The 19,352-nt window shown below is 45.9% G+C and overlaps 1 protein-coding gene and 1 long non-coding RNA gene across 2 annotated transcripts; one reads left to right on the top strand and one right to left on the bottom strand.

Annotated features, from left to right (window-relative positions):
- LOC117051439 lies at positions 1-4,882 on the top strand. The gene is made up of 3 exons (XR_004427181.1): positions 1-277; positions 691-839; positions 4,210-4,882. It is a non-coding gene; the product is annotated as an uncharacterized LOC117051439 (long non-coding RNA).
- Positions 4,883-8,908: 4,026 nt separating this feature from the next.
- Positions 8,909-13,242, bottom strand: ZNF593 (zinc finger protein 593). Its single transcript, XM_033157829.1, has 3 exons — positions 12,998-13,242; positions 10,695-10,757; positions 8,909-9,464 (listed from the first exon to the last, which is right to left on the bottom strand). Exons 1-3 carry the CDS (start codon positions 13,192-13,194, stop codon positions 9,332-9,334), a joined length of 393 nt encoding a protein of 130 aa, XP_033013720.1. The 5' UTR covers positions 13,195-13,242; the 3' UTR covers positions 8,909-9,331.
- Between the last annotated feature and the right edge of the window lie 6,110 nt (positions 13,243-19,352).

Genomic DNA, 19,352 nt, shown 5'->3' with positions numbered 1-19,352 from the left:
GGGTGGAACTTGGTTCTCCTTGGATGGTGCGAGCAGCACAAAACCCTCACAAGTTTTCTTTCCGCAACCAAAGCCGACTCCTCTTCACACGTGGATAGCGTGCGGTCGACAGAGCAGCAGGCACTGATCTCTTGTGACAGCTGCTCCTGAGGCTGGCTGCGGAAGGGATCGTCATCGGGCAGCGATGGGAGGAGGACAATATTTAAGCGCTCCCATAACACACTTGCCCGACTGTACTGCTGGAACGTGACACACAAGGAACGGGATCCAGAAGCTGGTGAGTGGTGGGATGAATGCTTATGAATATCGCCCTTGCGTCTGAGTAAAAAATGAACAGGATGAGAGCAGGGCAGGCTGAAGAATGGGGAAGATGGTTTAGAGCAATGGGGGAATGTAGGGCGATGTTCCACCGTGCACCGCTGTGACCCAGGGAGTTGCCCTGTAGTAGGCAACTGATGTGGCTGAAGTGTGAATTGTATTTACTTAACTATAAAACAGCCCTTAGCAGTGGTGGGCACTTCACAAAGATAATTCATTGGTTGCCAACTGGGCTACCGTAGACAAGATCTATAGACAGTTCCACTGCCAAATTTCAGTGAGTGTTTGCTGCAACCTCCTCCTCTTCCTCTTCTTCCTCCTCCCGTTCTTGGTCACCATGTTCTAACATGCTCTTTCCCCTTCCTCCCACAGCCTGAATCAACTTAAAAGAACTGGACAAAGCCACGAGGGGGGAATCAGAGGGGGGAAAGGTGACAGCAACCTATCCTTTCTCTCACTTGCTCTAGGCTATGATCTTCCGTCTGAAGTGTTTAACCCCAGGGTACTTCCGCCTCCTACAAGTAAGCTCAATACTTCTTACCTTGCTGAGTGTTAGAATATTTTTAAGTCTGTGATCTTGAGCAGAATCAGTTCCAAAGTAGCGTATTCAATAGTGTGGTTAGGTAATTTTAGACTCTGAATGTATTGTTACCCTGCCCTTTTGACACCTGCGATGTATATTTGCAGAACCCACCCTATTTTTGTGATTGTATTTTGTGATTTTAAGTTTCAATTATTTTATTAATGTTGTGTTTTAAATTGATGTAACCTTCCCTGGGTCCTTAGGGTGAAGGGTGGCTAATAATAATAATAATAATAATAATAATAATAATGGGCAACTCTTTAGATCTCAGGTGGAGAACCTGTGGCCTTGCAGCTCCCATCATCTCTGACCACTGGCCATGTTGGTTGGAGTTTATGGGATCTGGAGTCCAACAACATTTAGGAGGGCACAGATGGCTAGCAGTCATGGTTTGTCAGTTAATGCTAACCCTGCCCCACACCTGTTTGCACTCTTGGGTCATTTTTTCACCAAGTGCCAGAGTCTATCAAGCCAAGTTCTTGTTGATAAGTGGTTTCACCACTTTCCAGTTCCTAGCAATTTCAAGGTGTGCCGCAACTGAACCTTTGGAGAGCCTTGAGCTTTTCAGTTGATGTATTCATTGAGAACTTGCCATGATCCATCCACTGAGCAACCAAGGAACAGTTAACACCGAGGCTCAGTGGGACTTATTTTCACGTAAAGATGCAGTTAGAAGGGTTGCAGCTCTCTGAGCTAGGTCTTATCTCTGTCTTAACCAGAAATTCATTGATTGCAATGGAACTTGTGTCACAACAGTGAGGATCATTTTAGTTTTGCAATTGACAAAAAGTGACCATAGGCTGCTGCCACTTTGAGCTGGGGAACACCTTGCTTAACCTTATCACCTCTGGCTGTTCTGTTTTATTGTACAAAACCAGCTATCTCCCAGCCACTTTTCCTTGGGGAACAACAACAACAACAACAATTTATTATTTATACCCCGCTCATCTGGCTGGAGTAAGAGCCATAGCTCAGTCACAGAACATTTGTTTTTCAAGCAGAAGGTCCCAGGTTTGATCCCTGGTGTCTCCAGGCAGGACTGGGAAAGATTGTTGTTTGAAATCCACTATAGACAAGGCCCACCTAGCAGTTCGAAAGCACGTCAAAGTGCAAGTAGATAAATAGGTACCGCTCCGGCGGGAAGGTAAACGGCATTTCCGTGCGCTGCTCTGGTTCACCAGAAGCGGCTTTGTCATGCTGGCCACATGACCCGGAAGCTGTACGCCGGCTCCCTTGGCCAGTAACGCAAAATGAGCGCCGCAACCCCAGAGTCGGACACGACTGGACCTAATGGTCAGGGGTCCCTTTACCTTTTATAGACAAGGCACAGCTAGACCAATGGTCTGACTCTGTTTAGGGGAGGGGGCACTAGCTCAGCAGTTGAGTGCATGATTTGCCCACTGAAGGTCCCAGGTTTGATCCCCGGGCAGGCCTGGGAAAGACCCTGTCTGAAATCCTGGAGAGATGCTGCCAGTTAGTGTAGACAATACTGATCTAGATGGACCAGTGATTTGAAACAGTGTAAGGTGGATTCCTACATGAGCATGTGGGATGGGTGAATGGGGAAGCACATCTTCTGACATCCACCTTGCATAGCTTTTTAAAAAAGCCTTAATATTAACTTTGCACTCTTATTAAGTTAATATGAATATTAACTTAACACCTGCACACCTGCCTTCAAACCAGGTTGTCAGTTTAATGCTCCAAGCTTGCGTGAACAAGAGCTGGCCAGCAACATGCATCTCTTAGATCACAATGCCTGCCGAACAGAGCCGTGTGTTTCTGGGCAGGGGAGGAGAGGGGAGGGTGCTGTTATGGTGGAGCCACGTGAGGAGATGCTGGCTGGTTCATGCAAAGCCCTGCAGCGCTGGAGACTGCACTTAGTTTAACCATACTCTAGTGTACCCTAATGGGATTTTCAGCATCATCAAAAAGGAATAGGTCCATTAGCTAATCCTACACTTGGTACCTGTCCCTGGTACATGAGAGACATTTGGGGAACTGCTGAGAATACCTTTTTAAAGCATTATTATGTAGTGCAAACACACACACAAAAACTCTCACTACTACCACCTCTCTCCCAAACATGCCAGGCAGCTTTCAGATTTCATCTCTGCCTCCCTCCATCAGGTTTCTAGAAATTAAGGTTGCAATCCTGTACCCACTCCCCTAGGAATAAGCCACACTGGGACTTGCTTTGGATAGACCTGTAAAGGATCATGCTGTAAATTTCTGGTTCATGGCTGAAGTGCGCATGCACATGAACTCATAAGGTGTGTGCACTCTCCTCCACCACCTACCTGGCTGGCAAGTGTGGCTGATTTGCTTGACCTGCAGGCAAGGTCCATTGCAAAATTAAACATGCAACCCTATTTCTCCCCCGAGTGCCATATAAGGAAACAGCTCTAATCACTTAATTAACACTGAATTGCTCCAGCAGCCTGTGTAATATCAGCTACTTCAAAGTTAATGGTGTACAACTAACCAAGATGACAATCCCTGAGGCAAACTCGTCAGCAAAGTTCCCTGTTTGCTGGGATGTCGAGGGAGGGTGTGTCTTAAGTCTAAACCGGTGGTGCACAATCCAGAAGGTATTGTCTAGTTGGCCAAAACACAGTGTAAAAGTAAACAAAGAAACCCTCGTTCTTGATGTCAAGGAAATAAACAACTACTGTACCTGACTTTTAGAAAACATCTGAAGGCAGCCCTGTTTAGGGAAGTTTTTAATGTTTGATGTTTCATCGTGTTTTTAATATTCTGTTGGGAGCCACCCAGAGTGCCTGGGGATGCCTGGCCAGATGGGCGGGGTGTAAGTAATAATTATTATCAATCATGAAAAAGGTAGAGGGTTAAAAAAACAACAACTGAAAAACCTCTCTCCCGCTGCCTAAAAGTGTAATTTGCAACACGGCATCGTATTTTGGTGTTGGGGTATAATTCGTAGTATGAATTTGACCGATTTGCACTATGCGAATGCCAGGTTTGCTTTTGACATTCGAAGGCAGCGATGGCTCTCAAAATGGTGACTACATTTCCCATCATCCCTGATCACTGGTCATGTAGAAGGAAGTTGGGAGTCCTGCAACATTAGAAGAGCCCTGCTAGTTCAGTATCCTGTTCGTTCTTATGGTGGCCAACCAGATGCCAACAGGAAGCCTGCAAGCAGACAAGAGGGCACCGCTTTTGATGCCCAACAACCCTGGAGAGCCACTGCCAGTCAGGATGGGTCAAGTGGCTCTGACTCTGTATAAGGAGGTTCTCCACCCCAGTTCTAAAGGTTTACACCTCAACCTTTTCCATCCCAACAGATGCAACTGGCCAGTGGACTGGAGTCGGAACCTCAAGACCGGCTGCTGAATCACCTGGCTCTACTGCTGGCCATTATGGGATTAAGCCTCTCCTATTACAGTGCCAGGCAAATGAGTGAAGAGACTAAACCAAATCCGGAACCTTGATGCTTGGGCTGCCAAGCAGCAGCTGCATGGGCCAAAGAGGACTCCAGGAACGCATGGAAAAGAAACAAGGTTGGAGAGAGACCCTGGCACGCACTCTGCGGCACAAGCAGCATCCTATAGGTATCCTGTGCATGCGCCGGCTGGGTGGCTCACATTAGAAAGCTCAGCGCCATCTTTCCTTGTTCTTTCACAGACGGTGTGTTCCTAGTGCCCCTTCTGGCCATGCCAGTTTCATTCTCTCCTCTTGGATCCTCCTGGTCAACCCAGCTATTGCCCAACTTGCTTCATTCTAGTTTCAGGGGGCCACTACCAATGTTGCAGCCCCCTGCCCCAATTTACCCCTTGATCTGATCCTCATTCAAAGCCCAGAAATGGATTTAAACCAGGATGGCCACGCAGGAAGGAAACTGAAGAGCTGACCTCATTGGTTGGGTACAATATTGCCTTAGCTTGTCACAGGAAGCTTTCTGCCTGGGCATGTTAAGATTGCCCTCCGGGGGATGCAGCAGGGAATTATTATTATTATTATTATTATTATTATTATTATTATTAATATTATTATTATTATGACACTGGAAGAGAGTTGGGTCTTTTCTTCACAGGGGATTAACAGCCACACATGGTGGCAGTTGAGCTGGTGTCACCTGCCCTACCCATCAGCAGGGGTGATCCTGCAGCCCAGAACCTCCCTGCTAAACACAAAGGCCACCCCACTTGTTTTATGAACCAGCTGAAAGACGACATACATTAAGTGATATAGCTGAAAGATCATGATGAGGCCCAACGGAGAAAAGGGGAAATTGCCAGTTTCTAGAGTATCAACAACTCAGCTGCTCAGTTTGTGAAGTCAGAAGCCACTTTGTCACGGCAGAGCATGCAGGTCCTGCTCTTAGCATCGTCCTAAGCTGCTAGAGTTACATGCACACTCCTGCCAGTTGCTGCCTTAAAGCAGGTATGGTGAACCTTTTGGACCTAGATGCTGCTGAAGTACAACTCCACCAGCCCCAGCAAGCATGGCCAATGGCTGTTGTTCAGCAACACCTGGAGGGCCAGATGTTCCCTGCATCTGCCTTACAGCACTGATCTTCAATGCGGGGCTAGGACCCTCACCTGGGTACCAGCCTGACCTAAAGGGGCTAGAACAGTGGTTAAGACAAGGATGGGGAACTTTCAGCTCAGAGGCCAAATGTCTGGCCCTCCAAACTCTCTCCAGGCTACACCCCTCCCTGGCCCTGTTTTACACCCCGGATTGTGTCCTAGAAATCTGATGAAGCCTCTCACTTGTCCAGATGGAAGATGTAGAGGGGTGTGTGCAGATGCTGTACAAAAGTTAAAATTTGCATTTGTTGCTCTGCCCACTTCTGCCTCCAGCCCCACCCACCACCAGCATGTGGCCCTCGGGAGCTTGCCCAGGAGAGAATGTGGCCCATGGGCCAAAAAAGATTCCCCACACTTGTTTTGAGAGAATAGGAAAGAGGGAAAAGGCAACAGTAAGAAAGATCTACAGTAAGAAATTAAATATGGATCCTTTGTTACAGATGGAGGTTTAAAGATGGGCTTTTATAGATTAAGATCGAAGTGTTACACGATTCCCAAAGGAAAGGGGTTTATTCCTGGAGGGCCAGGCCCACCCCCTCACAGTATGTAGATGGGGAGGGAGAAAAAGTCAGAGGAGCATAATGCACTGCATTAAAAGGCAAGTGAATGTATTACAGACGGTTGAACGAGCGCATTCGCTGTCTGCTCCCTCCCACTTGACTTGGCCAAAGCAGTGCATCATGGGAAAACCAAAAGGAACTGCAGACTGCCTGTTACATAACGGAATATGTGGCCAGACAGCTGTGACCTATATCATGCCTTTTCATGAGCGATTAAGGAGAGAGGGATTTTTAAAGACGCTCAGCCTTCCGTTTTAAAAAATGCACACATGGTTTGGGGTTGGCGATGAGTTTCAAAGGGTTCAAAAGCGAGGCAGGTGAATCTTTCACCTCTTACAGGAAGATAATTGTTGCCTTCTTCAGGGAGTTTCAGACCAATTTACCCACAGAACACAGGAAGCTGCCGTTTACCAGATCAGAGTGGTTTTTGCACTTTGCCCAGTATTGTCTACTTTGACAGGCAGAGGCCCTCCAGAATCTCAGACAGAGGCCTTTCTCATCACCTGCTATCCACTGCTCCTTAAGCTAGATACCAGGGCGTGAACCCTGCATACAAAGCAGGTGCTCTGCCACTCAGCTATGGCCCCCTGTTAAATCTTCAACACCAAAATCTGCCCTTGTTCCTCTCTGGATTAGGCTCTTGCTAAGGCAGCTAGATCTCAGACACCACACTAGCAGATTCATCTGTCTCGTACCAACAATGCTAGGAATAAACATGTTGCACTGTGTACAATAAATCTCTGTTTTAAAGAATGTTACCTGTGTCATTTTTGCAACCTGGGAGCAGCTGTTTGCTACATGACCAAAGCCAGTCTTTCCTTAGAGCAAGGGTGGGGAAACCCCGGGGGGTCAAATGTGAACCTTCAGACCTCTCTATGTGCTCTATATAATCTATAACACAGATTATCACAGTTTAGAGACTTGCAACAGATTCCATGATCAGAGCCATAAACAAAGGCTAGAATAGTTATTGACTCTGTGTCCCTCCTAAATAGAGAGGCAGTAGCAGCGATTAAAAGCATCCCTCCCTCTTCTTCCAAAAGCCTTTTTGTAGAGGCTTAATCTCTGCTGATCCACAGCAAATGATGTGCTTGTTTCAGCAGATGTCAACAGCTAAACGCGTTGCAGCAATATGCACGGATGGCTGCAGCAAAGGATTTATTTCTGCTCCTAGGATGCCAACCATTTATAGGGGTTGGAAGCCATTGGCTCGCCAGGTGTTGGGCTCCAGCTCCCATCAGCCCCAGCCAGTGAGGCCAAGCGTTGGGGGGTGATGGAAATTGTAGTCCAGAAACATTTGGAGGGCTGCAGGTACCCCTTCCATGATTTCTAGGGTCTAAAAGGGCTAGCAATATCTCGATTCAACAGGCATGGCAAGACACACGCCGTATACAAGATGTTAGGGACTGACTCACTCGATCACAGCAGTATTAAGTTTAATGATATTTCCATATGGCCTAGAAAGTGGGCACAGTGTAACCCAAAATGATTCAATTACTTCCAAACTGCCCAGAAATCTGAATCTGGTACACAGTTCCATGCTTACCTAAATGAGATGTACATTTGCAGTATCTCATTCAACCACCTAAATACTGAAAGAGGTTTTTTAAAAAAACACAAAAGCATCCAGACCTTGCAATGTAATATTCCTTGTTGCGAAAAGAATTATCAACTGATAATGTTACACAACTACTTATTTAAATGTATGCAGGACCCACACTTCAGAACTCTCTGTCTGTTGACATCAGGCAGTTGCCTTCACTGTTCTCTTTGCAGAGCCTGCTAAAAACATTTTTGTTTAGGCAAGCCTACCCAGACATGTAGAATGCTGACAGGTGTTTTAATCTGATTTTAGATTATCACTGATTTTTACTATGCTTTTAATGTTTCCACTTGTGGTTTTTAAAGTTTTTATTGATATTTTATTTTTTTGTAAACAACTTTGAGGCCCCCCCCCTTACAATCCAGTGGTATATAATTTTTTTCTTAACTAACTAACTAAGTAACTAACTAACTAACCATCCTGTGGGAGCAAGTCCAAAGCTTTACTATGTGCTGTGTGAATTGCTCCCTTTCATCAAAACAAGCCAAGGTTGTTGGTGTTGGCATGTCTGTCTGTCTCGAGAGACAACAGAGTATGCCTGCGGGTGTGAAGTCAAGCTTCTGCATTAGCAGCAATGAAGTGACCTCCCTGGGGCGCAAGCCTGGGCTGTGTGTATGGAGGTCTTGGGGCTGCCCAGATGACAAGACACACACACCCCCGCCTCACTGATGTGGTCCAAATGAAAGCAGAGCAATACGTTTGGGCACCAGCTTGGCTGCAGGACTTGCTGGAAGGAGGCGTACAAGGCGCCATCCAACTGTCTAAGGGACTCCACTCCAGATTTGTATAGGGTTGACTCTTTAGCCTTTTCTTCTCCCGAAGATATCCCGCAAGGCAGTGGAGGTTTAGGATCAGAGTTTTCCTTCTCCTGGATGAGCTACCTTCCCAGGTGGACAAGCCCCATCTGCCCAGGGCAGAAGCAACAAAACAAGGCATGCGATGAGGAGGGAAGAGGTGAGGAGGGCACACGCAAGAACATGGCTTGTTCTCTCTTCCACCTGTTCTCCTACACAAGAATACCTCATCCCATTCTAACTATCTGGCTGCACTCACAATAAGAGATGCTAAAGTGTGGCAAGATTTCTCTTAACCCACCAATGCACTTAATGGATGAAGTGGGGAGCTCTAAGCCGAGTTAGTTGTTCTGAACATGGAACCCAAAGCAATTGTTCCTCAAATAAGTCATGCAAACTGAATGGTTTCTGGTGTGGCACCTGCTGCTCTTCTTCTTCTTCCAGGCCCTTGGAAGTCTACTTTAGAGCATTCAATCAAATCAAGCGAAGCACACAGCCCAGGGTCAGCCCAGCAGCTTGCCAGCTCATTTATTAAAAGGGACTCATTTGGAAGCTGGAGAAAGGTCACATTCAGAGCAGAATGCTGAAAATCCACAGTCACAGCTTACAAACATGAGCCGCTATAAGAGAAGCAATTAGTTACATAAGCAGGTCAATAGGACATTGGAGAGGTCTGCTCATCCTCTCCCAGACCTCCAGATGAACTCCATCTTCTGCCGAAAGGACAGGATAAGAGTGCTTGTTCCGTCACAAAAAAGGTGATGCTTATGTCCACTGAAGCCATTTTCCTGATTTTTATGCCCCAGTTCTACTACCATGAAATAGTTGTGGTTGAAGCCCCATGTCACTTATGCCAAATCGCACACCCCTCCCCACTGTCTCAAGTTATCTACAGAATTTTCAGATGGGCTCCACTTCTCTCAGCCAGATTCCTCCATCTCCTCCAACGGTTGTGTGTGGACTTCCACTTTCTTAGGAGGTATATAGGATCCCATCCCAGCCGCTCTCTCTGCTTCCTCCTGGGTATACGGCTCCTCACTCAGCTGCTTCAGTCTACAAAGCAAACAAAATCAACTTAAATCAAATGAGCTTGTGAACTTTGGCGCTCCACCTCCCCCCCACCCCAAAGCTGCTTAAACTGATTTACTAAGTGTTAATAAAGCCAATTTCTACTACTTTTCTCCTTACAGTTGCATTAAAGTAAAAAAAGGTAAAGGACGCCTGACAGTTAAGGCAAGTCGTGGACGACTCTGGGGTTGCAGCGCTCATCTTGCTTTAATGGCCGAGGGAGCCAGCGTTTGTCCGCAGACAGCTTCCGGGTCATGTGGCCAGCATGACTAAGCCGCTTCTGGCGGACCAGAGCAGCGCACGGAAACGCTGTTTACCTTCTGGCTGGAGCGGTACCTATTTATCTACTTGCACTTTGATGTGCTTTCGAACTGCTAGGTGGGCAGGAGCAGGGACTGAGCAACGGGAGCTCACCCCGTCGCAGGGATTTGAACCTCCGACCTCCCGATCGGCAAGCCCTAGGCTCAGTGGTTTAGACCACAGCGCCACCCGTATCCCCTACTACTCAAAGTACACCCATTTAAATTCATGGACCTAAGCTAGTCACGTTTATTAATTTTAACTAGCATTGGCTACAGCCCATATTCCACCAACTGCATAGTTAAGAGCCATTTAGATGGCAGTTCCATAAGGCAAGGAGGATCTACTGATGCACCAAGATGGAAACTGTTCCACTGCATTCTTTCCCATTTCAAGAAATGCATTTGTTTAATAAAACAAATTAGCAACATAATGAATATGTTTAGGTAGCTGTGTTCGTCTGCTGTAGTCGAAACAAAATAAAAAATAAAAAAAATTCTCTCCAGTAGCACCTTAAGAGACCAACTAAGTTTGTTCTTGGTATGAGCTTTCGTGTGCATGCACACTTCTTCAGATACAATGAAACAGAAGTCACCGGACCCTTATATATAGTGAGAGAGTGGGGAGGGGTATTACTCAGAAGGGTGGTGGGAATGGCTGATTGGCTGATAGGTGTGGTAAACCTTTTGACGACTGTTAACGACTGCAATTGGTCATCTTTTCCACTTATTTTATAACAAACATATATTATCCAGACAGCACCCTGGCAACATATGGTACATAAAATTAGTGAAGAGCTTTTACAAAACATTGGAAGGTTAAGAGAGCAGGGTGCATAGGCAAGCCTATGTGTCTACAGGTGTTCATTCCCTACAGAAAAAGGCTATGCTGTATAATATGCTGAATTCATATTACCTCTTTTTGTGAACCTTAGATCTGAAGTGATCCTTCATGCTTTTTAAATCAACGAAGTATCGCCTGTTGGGGGAGAAAAAGGAAAAAAAAGTTAAGTTGGTTGATGCCTATTGAAAAATAGAAAGTTCATTCCTACAAATCATTTTGTTGACCTACATTTATCTGTGCCTATTGCAACAGCACCAAGCAAATATCTGAATGCATGAAAATGACAATCTGAACTGCAGGCTGAGCTTTCATGTCATTTCACATCACCTCAACCCTCTAAACCAGTGTTCGAAACTCCCATTGTTCTAGGCGCATTCTGCGACAGGGAATTTCATTAGTACGAGCAGTTTCCGAGCTCTGGGCACAGTACTGCGCCTAGGATTTCAGATTGAAACTGCAGAGTGGAAGGAAAGGAGGAACTTTTTCTGCCTCCCTACTTCCAGCTACACTCTGAAGACTGGAAAAGAGACCCTTTTAAGAATATTAGGAGGGTGAGCAGGGGAAGAACTAGACCTTGTGAAAAATGAACATAATATTTTAGAGGCAGTTCATTCATTTTCAGCTCTGTATTCTTGTTATTAAAAAGCGCATCTAGACATTCAGTTGTTGTGCCCATAACCCAGGTTTAAAGTGCTATTTAGCTCCTAGCTTTCATATTTCAGTTTCTAGCACTGCTCTAAACTTGTCCATTTTTCTTGGCAATGCAGAAGAAACTGTCCTGATTCTTTAACTACAGTCAGGAGTGCAGGATCCAGCAACACGTGCTCCCTCCCAGGAACAAATAGCCCTTCCTTTTCATCTTAACCAATTAAGGGATACATCAGTTAAGGTCCTAATGCAAGGGCAGGAAACCTGTGGCCTCCAGGTGTGGTTGGACTCCAGCCCCATCATCCCTGTTGGATGCTGGATGGGGATGGTGGGAGCTGGAGCTCAACAACATCTGGGGGGCCTCTTGCTGGTTACTCCTGAGTTCAGGCATGAATGCTTATCCCATTGTTTGAAACAAACGATAGCAATAAAGAGAAGAGAGCAGGAATTCTGTGTTCTTTTAAAATCCAGTCCTAGCTGTGTGCAAAATATTGTTGTTTTTTATATATAGAAAAACCACAAGTGCAACATATCTGAGTGCAAGGCAATGAAGCACAAATAGAGTACAGTGGTACCTCTGGTTGCAGATGGTCTGGCCGGATCCCGAGGTTTTCGCAACCAGAGGACTGCTTCGGCACATGCGCACGCAGCAAAACCCGGTAAAATACTTCCAGGTTTGCTGCTTTCACATCCCGAAGTTTACGTAACCAGAGGGTTACATAAACGGAGGTACTACTTTAAAAGAGGGAAACTCAGCATGAAAGGCTACAGCTGCTGAAATCCCCTCTTCTAGGTGCAGGAGATCTGTCCTCTCTTGCATCTTGCTATGGTAAGCACAAGGCTTCTTCAGACAGCCAAAGATTAGATTTGCATCAGGGATAGGAATTCAAGTACAATAACATTTGCTGCAACCCAAGGAATATTTGGGGGGTGGGGGGCAGTGGCAGGAAAGCCAAACCAGCTCCACCTCTCACCTGCAATACTAAAAGAGGGAAAGGGCCACAGCTCAAGAGAGCACCAGATTGCATGCAGAAGGTTGCAATCTCCAGGTAGGGCTGAGAAAGACTCCTTGCCTGAAAGCCCAGAGAGCTGCTGCCGGTCAGTGTAGGAAACATTGAGCTAGATGGACCAGTGATCTGGCTCAGGCAGGCTGTAAACACACCATACATTTAAAGCATATTTCTCCCAAGATGATCGCGGGAACTGGAGTTAAGAGTTCTGGGAATTGTAGCTAAACTACAGTTCCCATGATTCTTTGGCGGGGTGCTTTAAATATACGGTGTCTGCACAGCCCTTCCTGCGTTCCAGTGCACTTACTGCAGTAAGACCCCTCAACCCTACCCAGTATGGATATAATTGGCTATACTGGCACAGGAAACACAACTTAAGTATCTAAAAAACTGCGGTGGGGAACCGTTTTAAAAACCGAAGGGAAGGCGTGAGGTGGAAAAAGATAGGCCTCCTTGGGTTTCTGCATGGATAGCCAGGCTAAAATTATTTACTTCTATAGGCAGTGCTCACTTCCATCCCGGGGTAAGAAAATCTAAATAAAAGGAGTTCTATAGTGCTGCAACGGATTGAGTTACTCTAGCCTTTCGTATCTCTATGCTAAAAAAAAGACAGGGTCACGCCCGAAGCAGCTTTCTTTTTTACGCAGGCGCAGTAAGCAAAAACGAAGTCGTACGAGATACAAACCGATTCCCGCCCCGCCTTCCCCCTTTACGCACGCGCAATGCAGGCAATAGTGCTGGGCGCTCCCAGGCATGTCAGGGTCCGGCTCTTGGCGCAGCAGCTTGGCCGATTTTTCAGGCACCATATCCTCGTGGATCTGATCCAGATCCCGGCGCCGCCGCTTCGTCTTCCACTGACGCGCCAAGGAATGTGTCTTGTGGGAGCCTGTCCGGCGACACCGGCTAGGGGCCATACTTCGCTCGAGAGGCTCACCGAAGAGAGAAAGATAGGAGGGAAGGGAACTTCCGCTTCCGGCGACCGTTCACGACGTCATCACATGTCGACACCCCCGAAACATTTTTTTTAAGGTAGCGATTTGTAAACATCGCTTATTAATAAAGCAACGTCCGTGCCTGCTGACATTTATTATTGTGGATACCATAACTGAGCTCCCCTGTGTACTTTCTGTCTTCCCTCCTCTGCCCAGTTTAATGGGGCATAACTTGAACTAATATGTATCTATTTAAATTATTTATACGTATATCCTGCCAGTCCACAACATAAATGAATAAAACATATGTAACATAAGCTCAACAAAACAAGCTGAAATAAAAGAAACACAAGTAGGCTTGGTTTTTTTAAAATGTTTTTTTTTAAAAAAAATGTGTGATATCCATTATCATTTCAGTAGGTCTACTCTTGCGTATGGCCAACTTTGGATGTCACTCGTTAAGTTACTGAAATTCAAATGAAGGACAGCAAGGCCTAATAAAATAGATTTTTGACAAAGTCTCCCATTATACTCTTGTAGAGAAGCTGGTAAAATGTGGGCTGGACGAGGTAACTGTTACCTTAATACACGCAAGCAGTTGCAAGAGCAGAGCATTTTTTTAAAAACAAAATGTATATACTGTTTACTAGAACAAAATACCTCTGAGTGCTTTAAACATAAGCCTAAGGTTGCCTGCACATGGGATGGTGCCCATAAATGGTTTGAGACACTGAATGACTGGAACCACTGCCCCTCCTGTCCTTCCAGTGGTTTGCTTGGCTGGTCATAGCCGATGCCCATTGGGACTGGTGGGACACAAAGCAGGGAGAACAGTGATATGCCAGCCACCAGGAGCAGGCTCTTTTTAGTAGTGCCACCGACTCAATGGAATGTCCTTTAGAGGGAGGCCTTTATGGCCTCAACACTGACTGCATCTGGGTGTTAGGTAAAGACCTAGCTTTTGAGGTCAGTCAACCTGCTGACAGTTAATTTTTTTAACATAGGGTTTCCCCTATTTTAAAGTGATTACTGTTTTCTATTTATGCTGACAGGGAGGTTAGGGACATAGGAAGTTACCTTATATTGAGTCAAACCCATTGGTCCATCTAGTTTAGTATTGACTACATTGCCCACTGCCTGGCAGCTTCTCTCTGGGGTTCAGACAGGGAAATTCCCAGTCCCAACCTGGAGATGCCAGGGATTGAAGCTGGGACCACCATCATGCAAGACAGATGCTCCACCACTGAGCTATGGCCTTTCCCCTAAAAGCTAACTTGTTTATTTTTAATTCTGTTCTGTTGTTGTGTGTAATTTTTCAACAGTTGATGTTTATTGCTCTAATGATTCTGCTATTAGCCAATTGGCCACTTGTTTATAAAATAAAGCCGCATCTAAATGTTAAAAAGGAATTAATATAAATATAGTCTTGGCCTGTAGATTTCCTGGCATGACTATGATTCTGGATCCACAGCTCTCCCTTGAAAACAAAACATCCATCCCAATTCTTTGTTCTTCCTTGGAAGTCCACTTTAAGTCTCGGAGATGAAAACGAGTGGAATGTAATTCCATAGGGTGATCACGTTGCAGCTCACCACTGATTAATGGCCAGTCACTGCAAAGGATGACCCTTTGACCTGTGTAACTGTTGTTTCTGGTGTTCAGCTAATCCTTCGTGAAGGAAATCTAAACCCTGAGGCCTGGCCATCAAAAGATCTCGTAGCACTCTTTGCAAGCAAAGGGCGATGACCCCAGTGTCCTCGCCAGGTTTCCGTGTGGGTCATTAGATTCGGCTGACCTAAATTTCCCCTGCAGTTTGAATTGGATACGGTGTTCTTTGTTTCCTGTCGTACAACCATTCCTATATATTATTGCCTAACCGAAATAGCAGATTTATGGTGTCCCTTGAAAGGGCTTCAGAATGCCAGCGGCACAAAAGGTGATGTACATGTGCAAAATTATGAGCAATGTTTCACACTTGGATGGAAGGAGCTTAAAAGTCCCTGGGGAGGAAGACTGGACTAGAGATGTAGTAAGAATTGGTCTTGGGGCAATTCCATAGCAAGGTCCCACTGATGGTGCTGTGACACTGAGGAATCAGCATTCCATAGTTTCTTTGGGCTTCTCCAGCAGTGAAGTTAAACAAATGCTGTTTATTGATTTGCTTGCTAATTCATTCTCCTGTTTGACAACAGCAGTTCTCACAAAATGGCATATTTGTAACTACAATCTATAGATGAAACACAGAGTAAATTACTGTAGAATTACTGCATTCAATTACTTGATAATTAATTCTGACACTAATGAAGCCCTGTTGATGTGAACACTTAGGCGCAGAAATAACTGAAACGCACTGAAAAATCAGCAGCGTCACTGTGCTTGGAGGCAGTAATGTGAACACACCCTAAATCCATCCTGGATTTGTTCCCCACCACAAAAATTAACTAGGGAAGATGTTGCAGTGTGAGGGACATGTGATAAAGGTTGAGCTGGGCTGCATAGGAGGGAAATGTAATGCACCCATGGGTTAAACAGGGATAGCCAATGTGGTGCCCTCCAGATAGTACTGAGCCCAGGCATTTAGCACTCACAAACCTATAACAATAGAGTTTCTGGGGCAAACCAGCTAGATGGGCAGGTTTGTTGTTGTTGTTGTTCAGTCGTTCAGTCGCGTCCGACTCTTCGTGACCCCATGGACCAGAGCACGCCAGGCACGCCTATCCTTCACTGCCTCTTGCAGTTTGGCCAAACTCATGTTAGTAGCTTCGAGAACACTGTCCAACCATCTCATCCTCTGTCGTCCCCTTCTCCTTGTGCCCTCCATCTTTCCCAACATCAGGGTCTTTTCCAGGGAGTCTTCTCTTCTCATGAGGTGGCCAAAGTACTGGAGCCTCAACTTCAGGATCTGTCCTTCTAGTGAGCACTCAGGGCTGATTTCTTTGAGAATGGATAGGTTTGATCTTCTTGCAGTCCATGGGACTCTCAAGAGTCTCCTCCAGCACCATAATTCAAAGGCATCAATTCTTCGGCGATCAGCCTTCTTTATGGTCCAGCTCTCACTTCCGTACATTACTACTGGGAAAACCATAGCTTTAACTATACGGACCTTTGTCGGCAAGGTGATGTCTTTGCTTTTTAAGATGCTGTCTAGGTTTGTCATTGCTTTTCTCCCAAGAAGCAGGCGTCTTCTAATTTCGTGACTGCTGTCACCATCTGCAGTGATCGTGGAACCCAAAAAAGTGAAATCTCTCACTGCCTCCATTTCTTCCCCTTCTATTTGCCAGGAGGTGATGGGACCAGTGGCCATGATCTTAGTTTTTTTGATGTTGAGCTTCAGACCATATTTTGCGCTCTCCTCTTTCACCCTCATTAAAAGGTTCTTTAATTCCTCCTCACTTTCTGCCATCAAGGTAGTGTCATCAGCATATCTGAGGTTGTTGATATTTTTTCCGGCAATCTTAAATGGGCAGGTTATAAATAATTAAATTATTAAAAATTATTAATATAATACCACCACAACAGTAAAACTAAATCAATCAACAATTAACAGTTCACTTAGATATATTTTGTGTATAACTTTAACTGGTGGTGGTAACTATTAGTTTTGTGGTGAAAAGTTTCTTACTTTTTCTACCATATCTGTATTTTCTTAGAATAGAACTTGCCTGGTACAGGAAGCTGCATAGCGGCTATTGAATAGCTTATCTATAAATTTTCCACAACTGTGTTGCAATTAAAAAAAAAAAAAAAATTAAGTTCACTTAACACATCAGAATTTAAGTGAGCATAACGCTTGCCAGTAGGTCAATTTAAAATACCCAAAGTATCGTCAAAGCTAATGTTCGCTCCCCACATCAAATGGGGGGGCACGTTTGCGTGGTCGCACACAGCTCCTGGGCGACAACTGGTAGTTTGGACTGGCTGCGCCTTCCCCCAGGAGGGATACCTGGGGTCTCCGCCTACCCCAGCTAAGCGCCCAATCCCGCCTAGGGGAGTCGTTGCCAGGGGATTGGCCAGGTAAGGGGAGGGACTACCTAGCCCACACAATAGAAGGTAGCTTACCAGGAAGCAGCACGAGCTTCTCCCACCCTCCACTCCCTCAATTAATGCTTATTTTTGCAGGTTATCCACAGGTATGCAGGCGCTGCTATGTCAAGGCCACTGTTGAAGGGCCGGAAAGGAATTTCCCTGCATTGGCAGGTTTTGCCTTTCCTGTAGCAATTCATCACAACTTTGGCAGTTTCAGGCCTTGGGTGGAATCCTTTAGTCATCTTCCTAAATGGGGGGGGGGACATGAGGCGGTGACTCCACGCCCCCAGTATGGTGGGCGATACCAGGGTTCCCCGTTAAAGGGGTATTGGGGGGAGGCATTGACCATACGCTGAGAGGTTGTCATTCCTCTCCCCCACCAATGGTGGCAAATGAGGGGCGGACTATCTGCTTGAACATACGTTCTTCAGAGCTAGCCTAATCCCCGCACATTCTGGATAACCCTGAAGTTTCCCAGATCCCCGGCTGGCGGCTGGGAAGGATAAATGCCCAATGCCTGAGCCAAGGTCTCCCTACATCTGAATCTTAATAAAGTTGTGGCCAATTTTAATCCCATAGCACGTTGTCTTGTGTCATTATTCCGCTCGGGAGTCACCTGGGGGTTGGGGGGACTCCGCCTGCCCACGCAATGACTTTTGTACCTAGCAAATCCCGCCCCTCAATCTTTTATACCTCAACTGTGAAGGTCAGAAAGCCCCCCTCCCCTTGTTGTTGTTTTTTTTTTTGGAAACAGTCATCCCGTGATGGCAAGAAGTTAGTCAGGTCCATTAATTTCAATGGGTCAGCTCCAAGTAACACTAATACTGATACGACCTATAGTGTCCACCTGGCCTCTACCAGCCACGCGAGCATCAGCGTTTCTGGATATGCCCATCCACACTGTCACTGGGCCACAGCGCAATGGTGGTAGAGCATCTGCTTTGCATGCAGAAGGTCCCAGGTTCTGTCACTGGGAATGTCCCCTGTCTGAAACCCTGATGAGTCATTGTTAGACAATGCTGAGCTAGGTGGATCAATGGTCTGACTTAATATAAGGCAGCTCCCTATGTTTCTATGTAGGTACTATGCTGAGAGTTCCCTTAAGCCCAGAGTCAACCCTGGATGAAGAACCTTTGTTGAAGTACTGGCTCGTTGTGAGTTTATGAACACTACAGCATTGTGTATCCAGTTCTAACACACAGGATGTGATTTGTAGGCACAAATCTGGCCCCTGCCATATTTTTTTCCTCCTGAGTTAAGCACTCACACAGCAACTGTGGTTTCACTTTGAGTGATCCTTGAAGGACGAGAACTCTGTGGGTCACCACACTGCCCTGAGCACTACTGTTCCCAGCGCAACTCAACACGGGGAGAGGCACACAGTGGAGCATTATCGGCAGCATCAAGCGTAGCCAATATGGATTTGTGCATTTAGGATGCGGCTGTCAGAGCAGGACAAAGGAACAACCGCCAGTCAGTTAACTACTCGCGATCACGTTACTTGCACCAGGCCGGGAAATCAATAATACATTTACAGGCATGTAAAGGCAGCAGACAGGCATCTGTTATTAGCTGTGGGGAGAAGAAAGATGGGCAATGGAAAGACAACCCATCCTTTCATCGCTCGTACAATCGGAGCATGAGTTGGGGGTGAAGGAGCTAGGAGAGCTTGATATTTTTAACAGCAAGTGAAGAACCCGCATCCCTTGTTTGCAACTTGCACGAAGCTGCTCTGAGGCAGGAGTCGAAGCTTCCTGTTTAAGGCAGAAACTAAATCTGCAAAGGAGAAGACATAGGTCTATGAGGCTATCAGCCCTAAGAAATAATTTAGCTTCCAGGCACTATTTTGAGAGCCTGTTGCTGAGCTACCGCATTCCAAAGTCCTTTTTTTCGCTGGAGATCAGTTACAGGACTTAGACAATGGAGAGTAATACAAGAGCGTAGCGTTGCCAGAATGAGGCTTTCCTCAAGACTTGAAAGTAGAAGATTCTGCATGGGGGTGGTAGGGGGACTCAGGAGCTGTGTGGGGAGCACATCACTCTTCTGAATAAGAGAGGACTCTACACCAAGCAAGGGTGCAGCCAGTAAGTTCAACATTAGCAAGAGAACTAACT

Source organism: Lacerta agilis, chromosome 8 (assembly GCF_009819535.1).
Source record: "Lacerta agilis isolate rLacAgi1 chromosome 8, rLacAgi1.pri, whole genome shotgun sequence".
NCBI classification, from domain to species: Eukaryota; Metazoa; Chordata; class Lepidosauria; order Squamata; family Lacertidae; genus Lacerta; species Lacerta agilis.
This window is presented reverse-complemented; position numbering and strand designations above follow the sequence as displayed.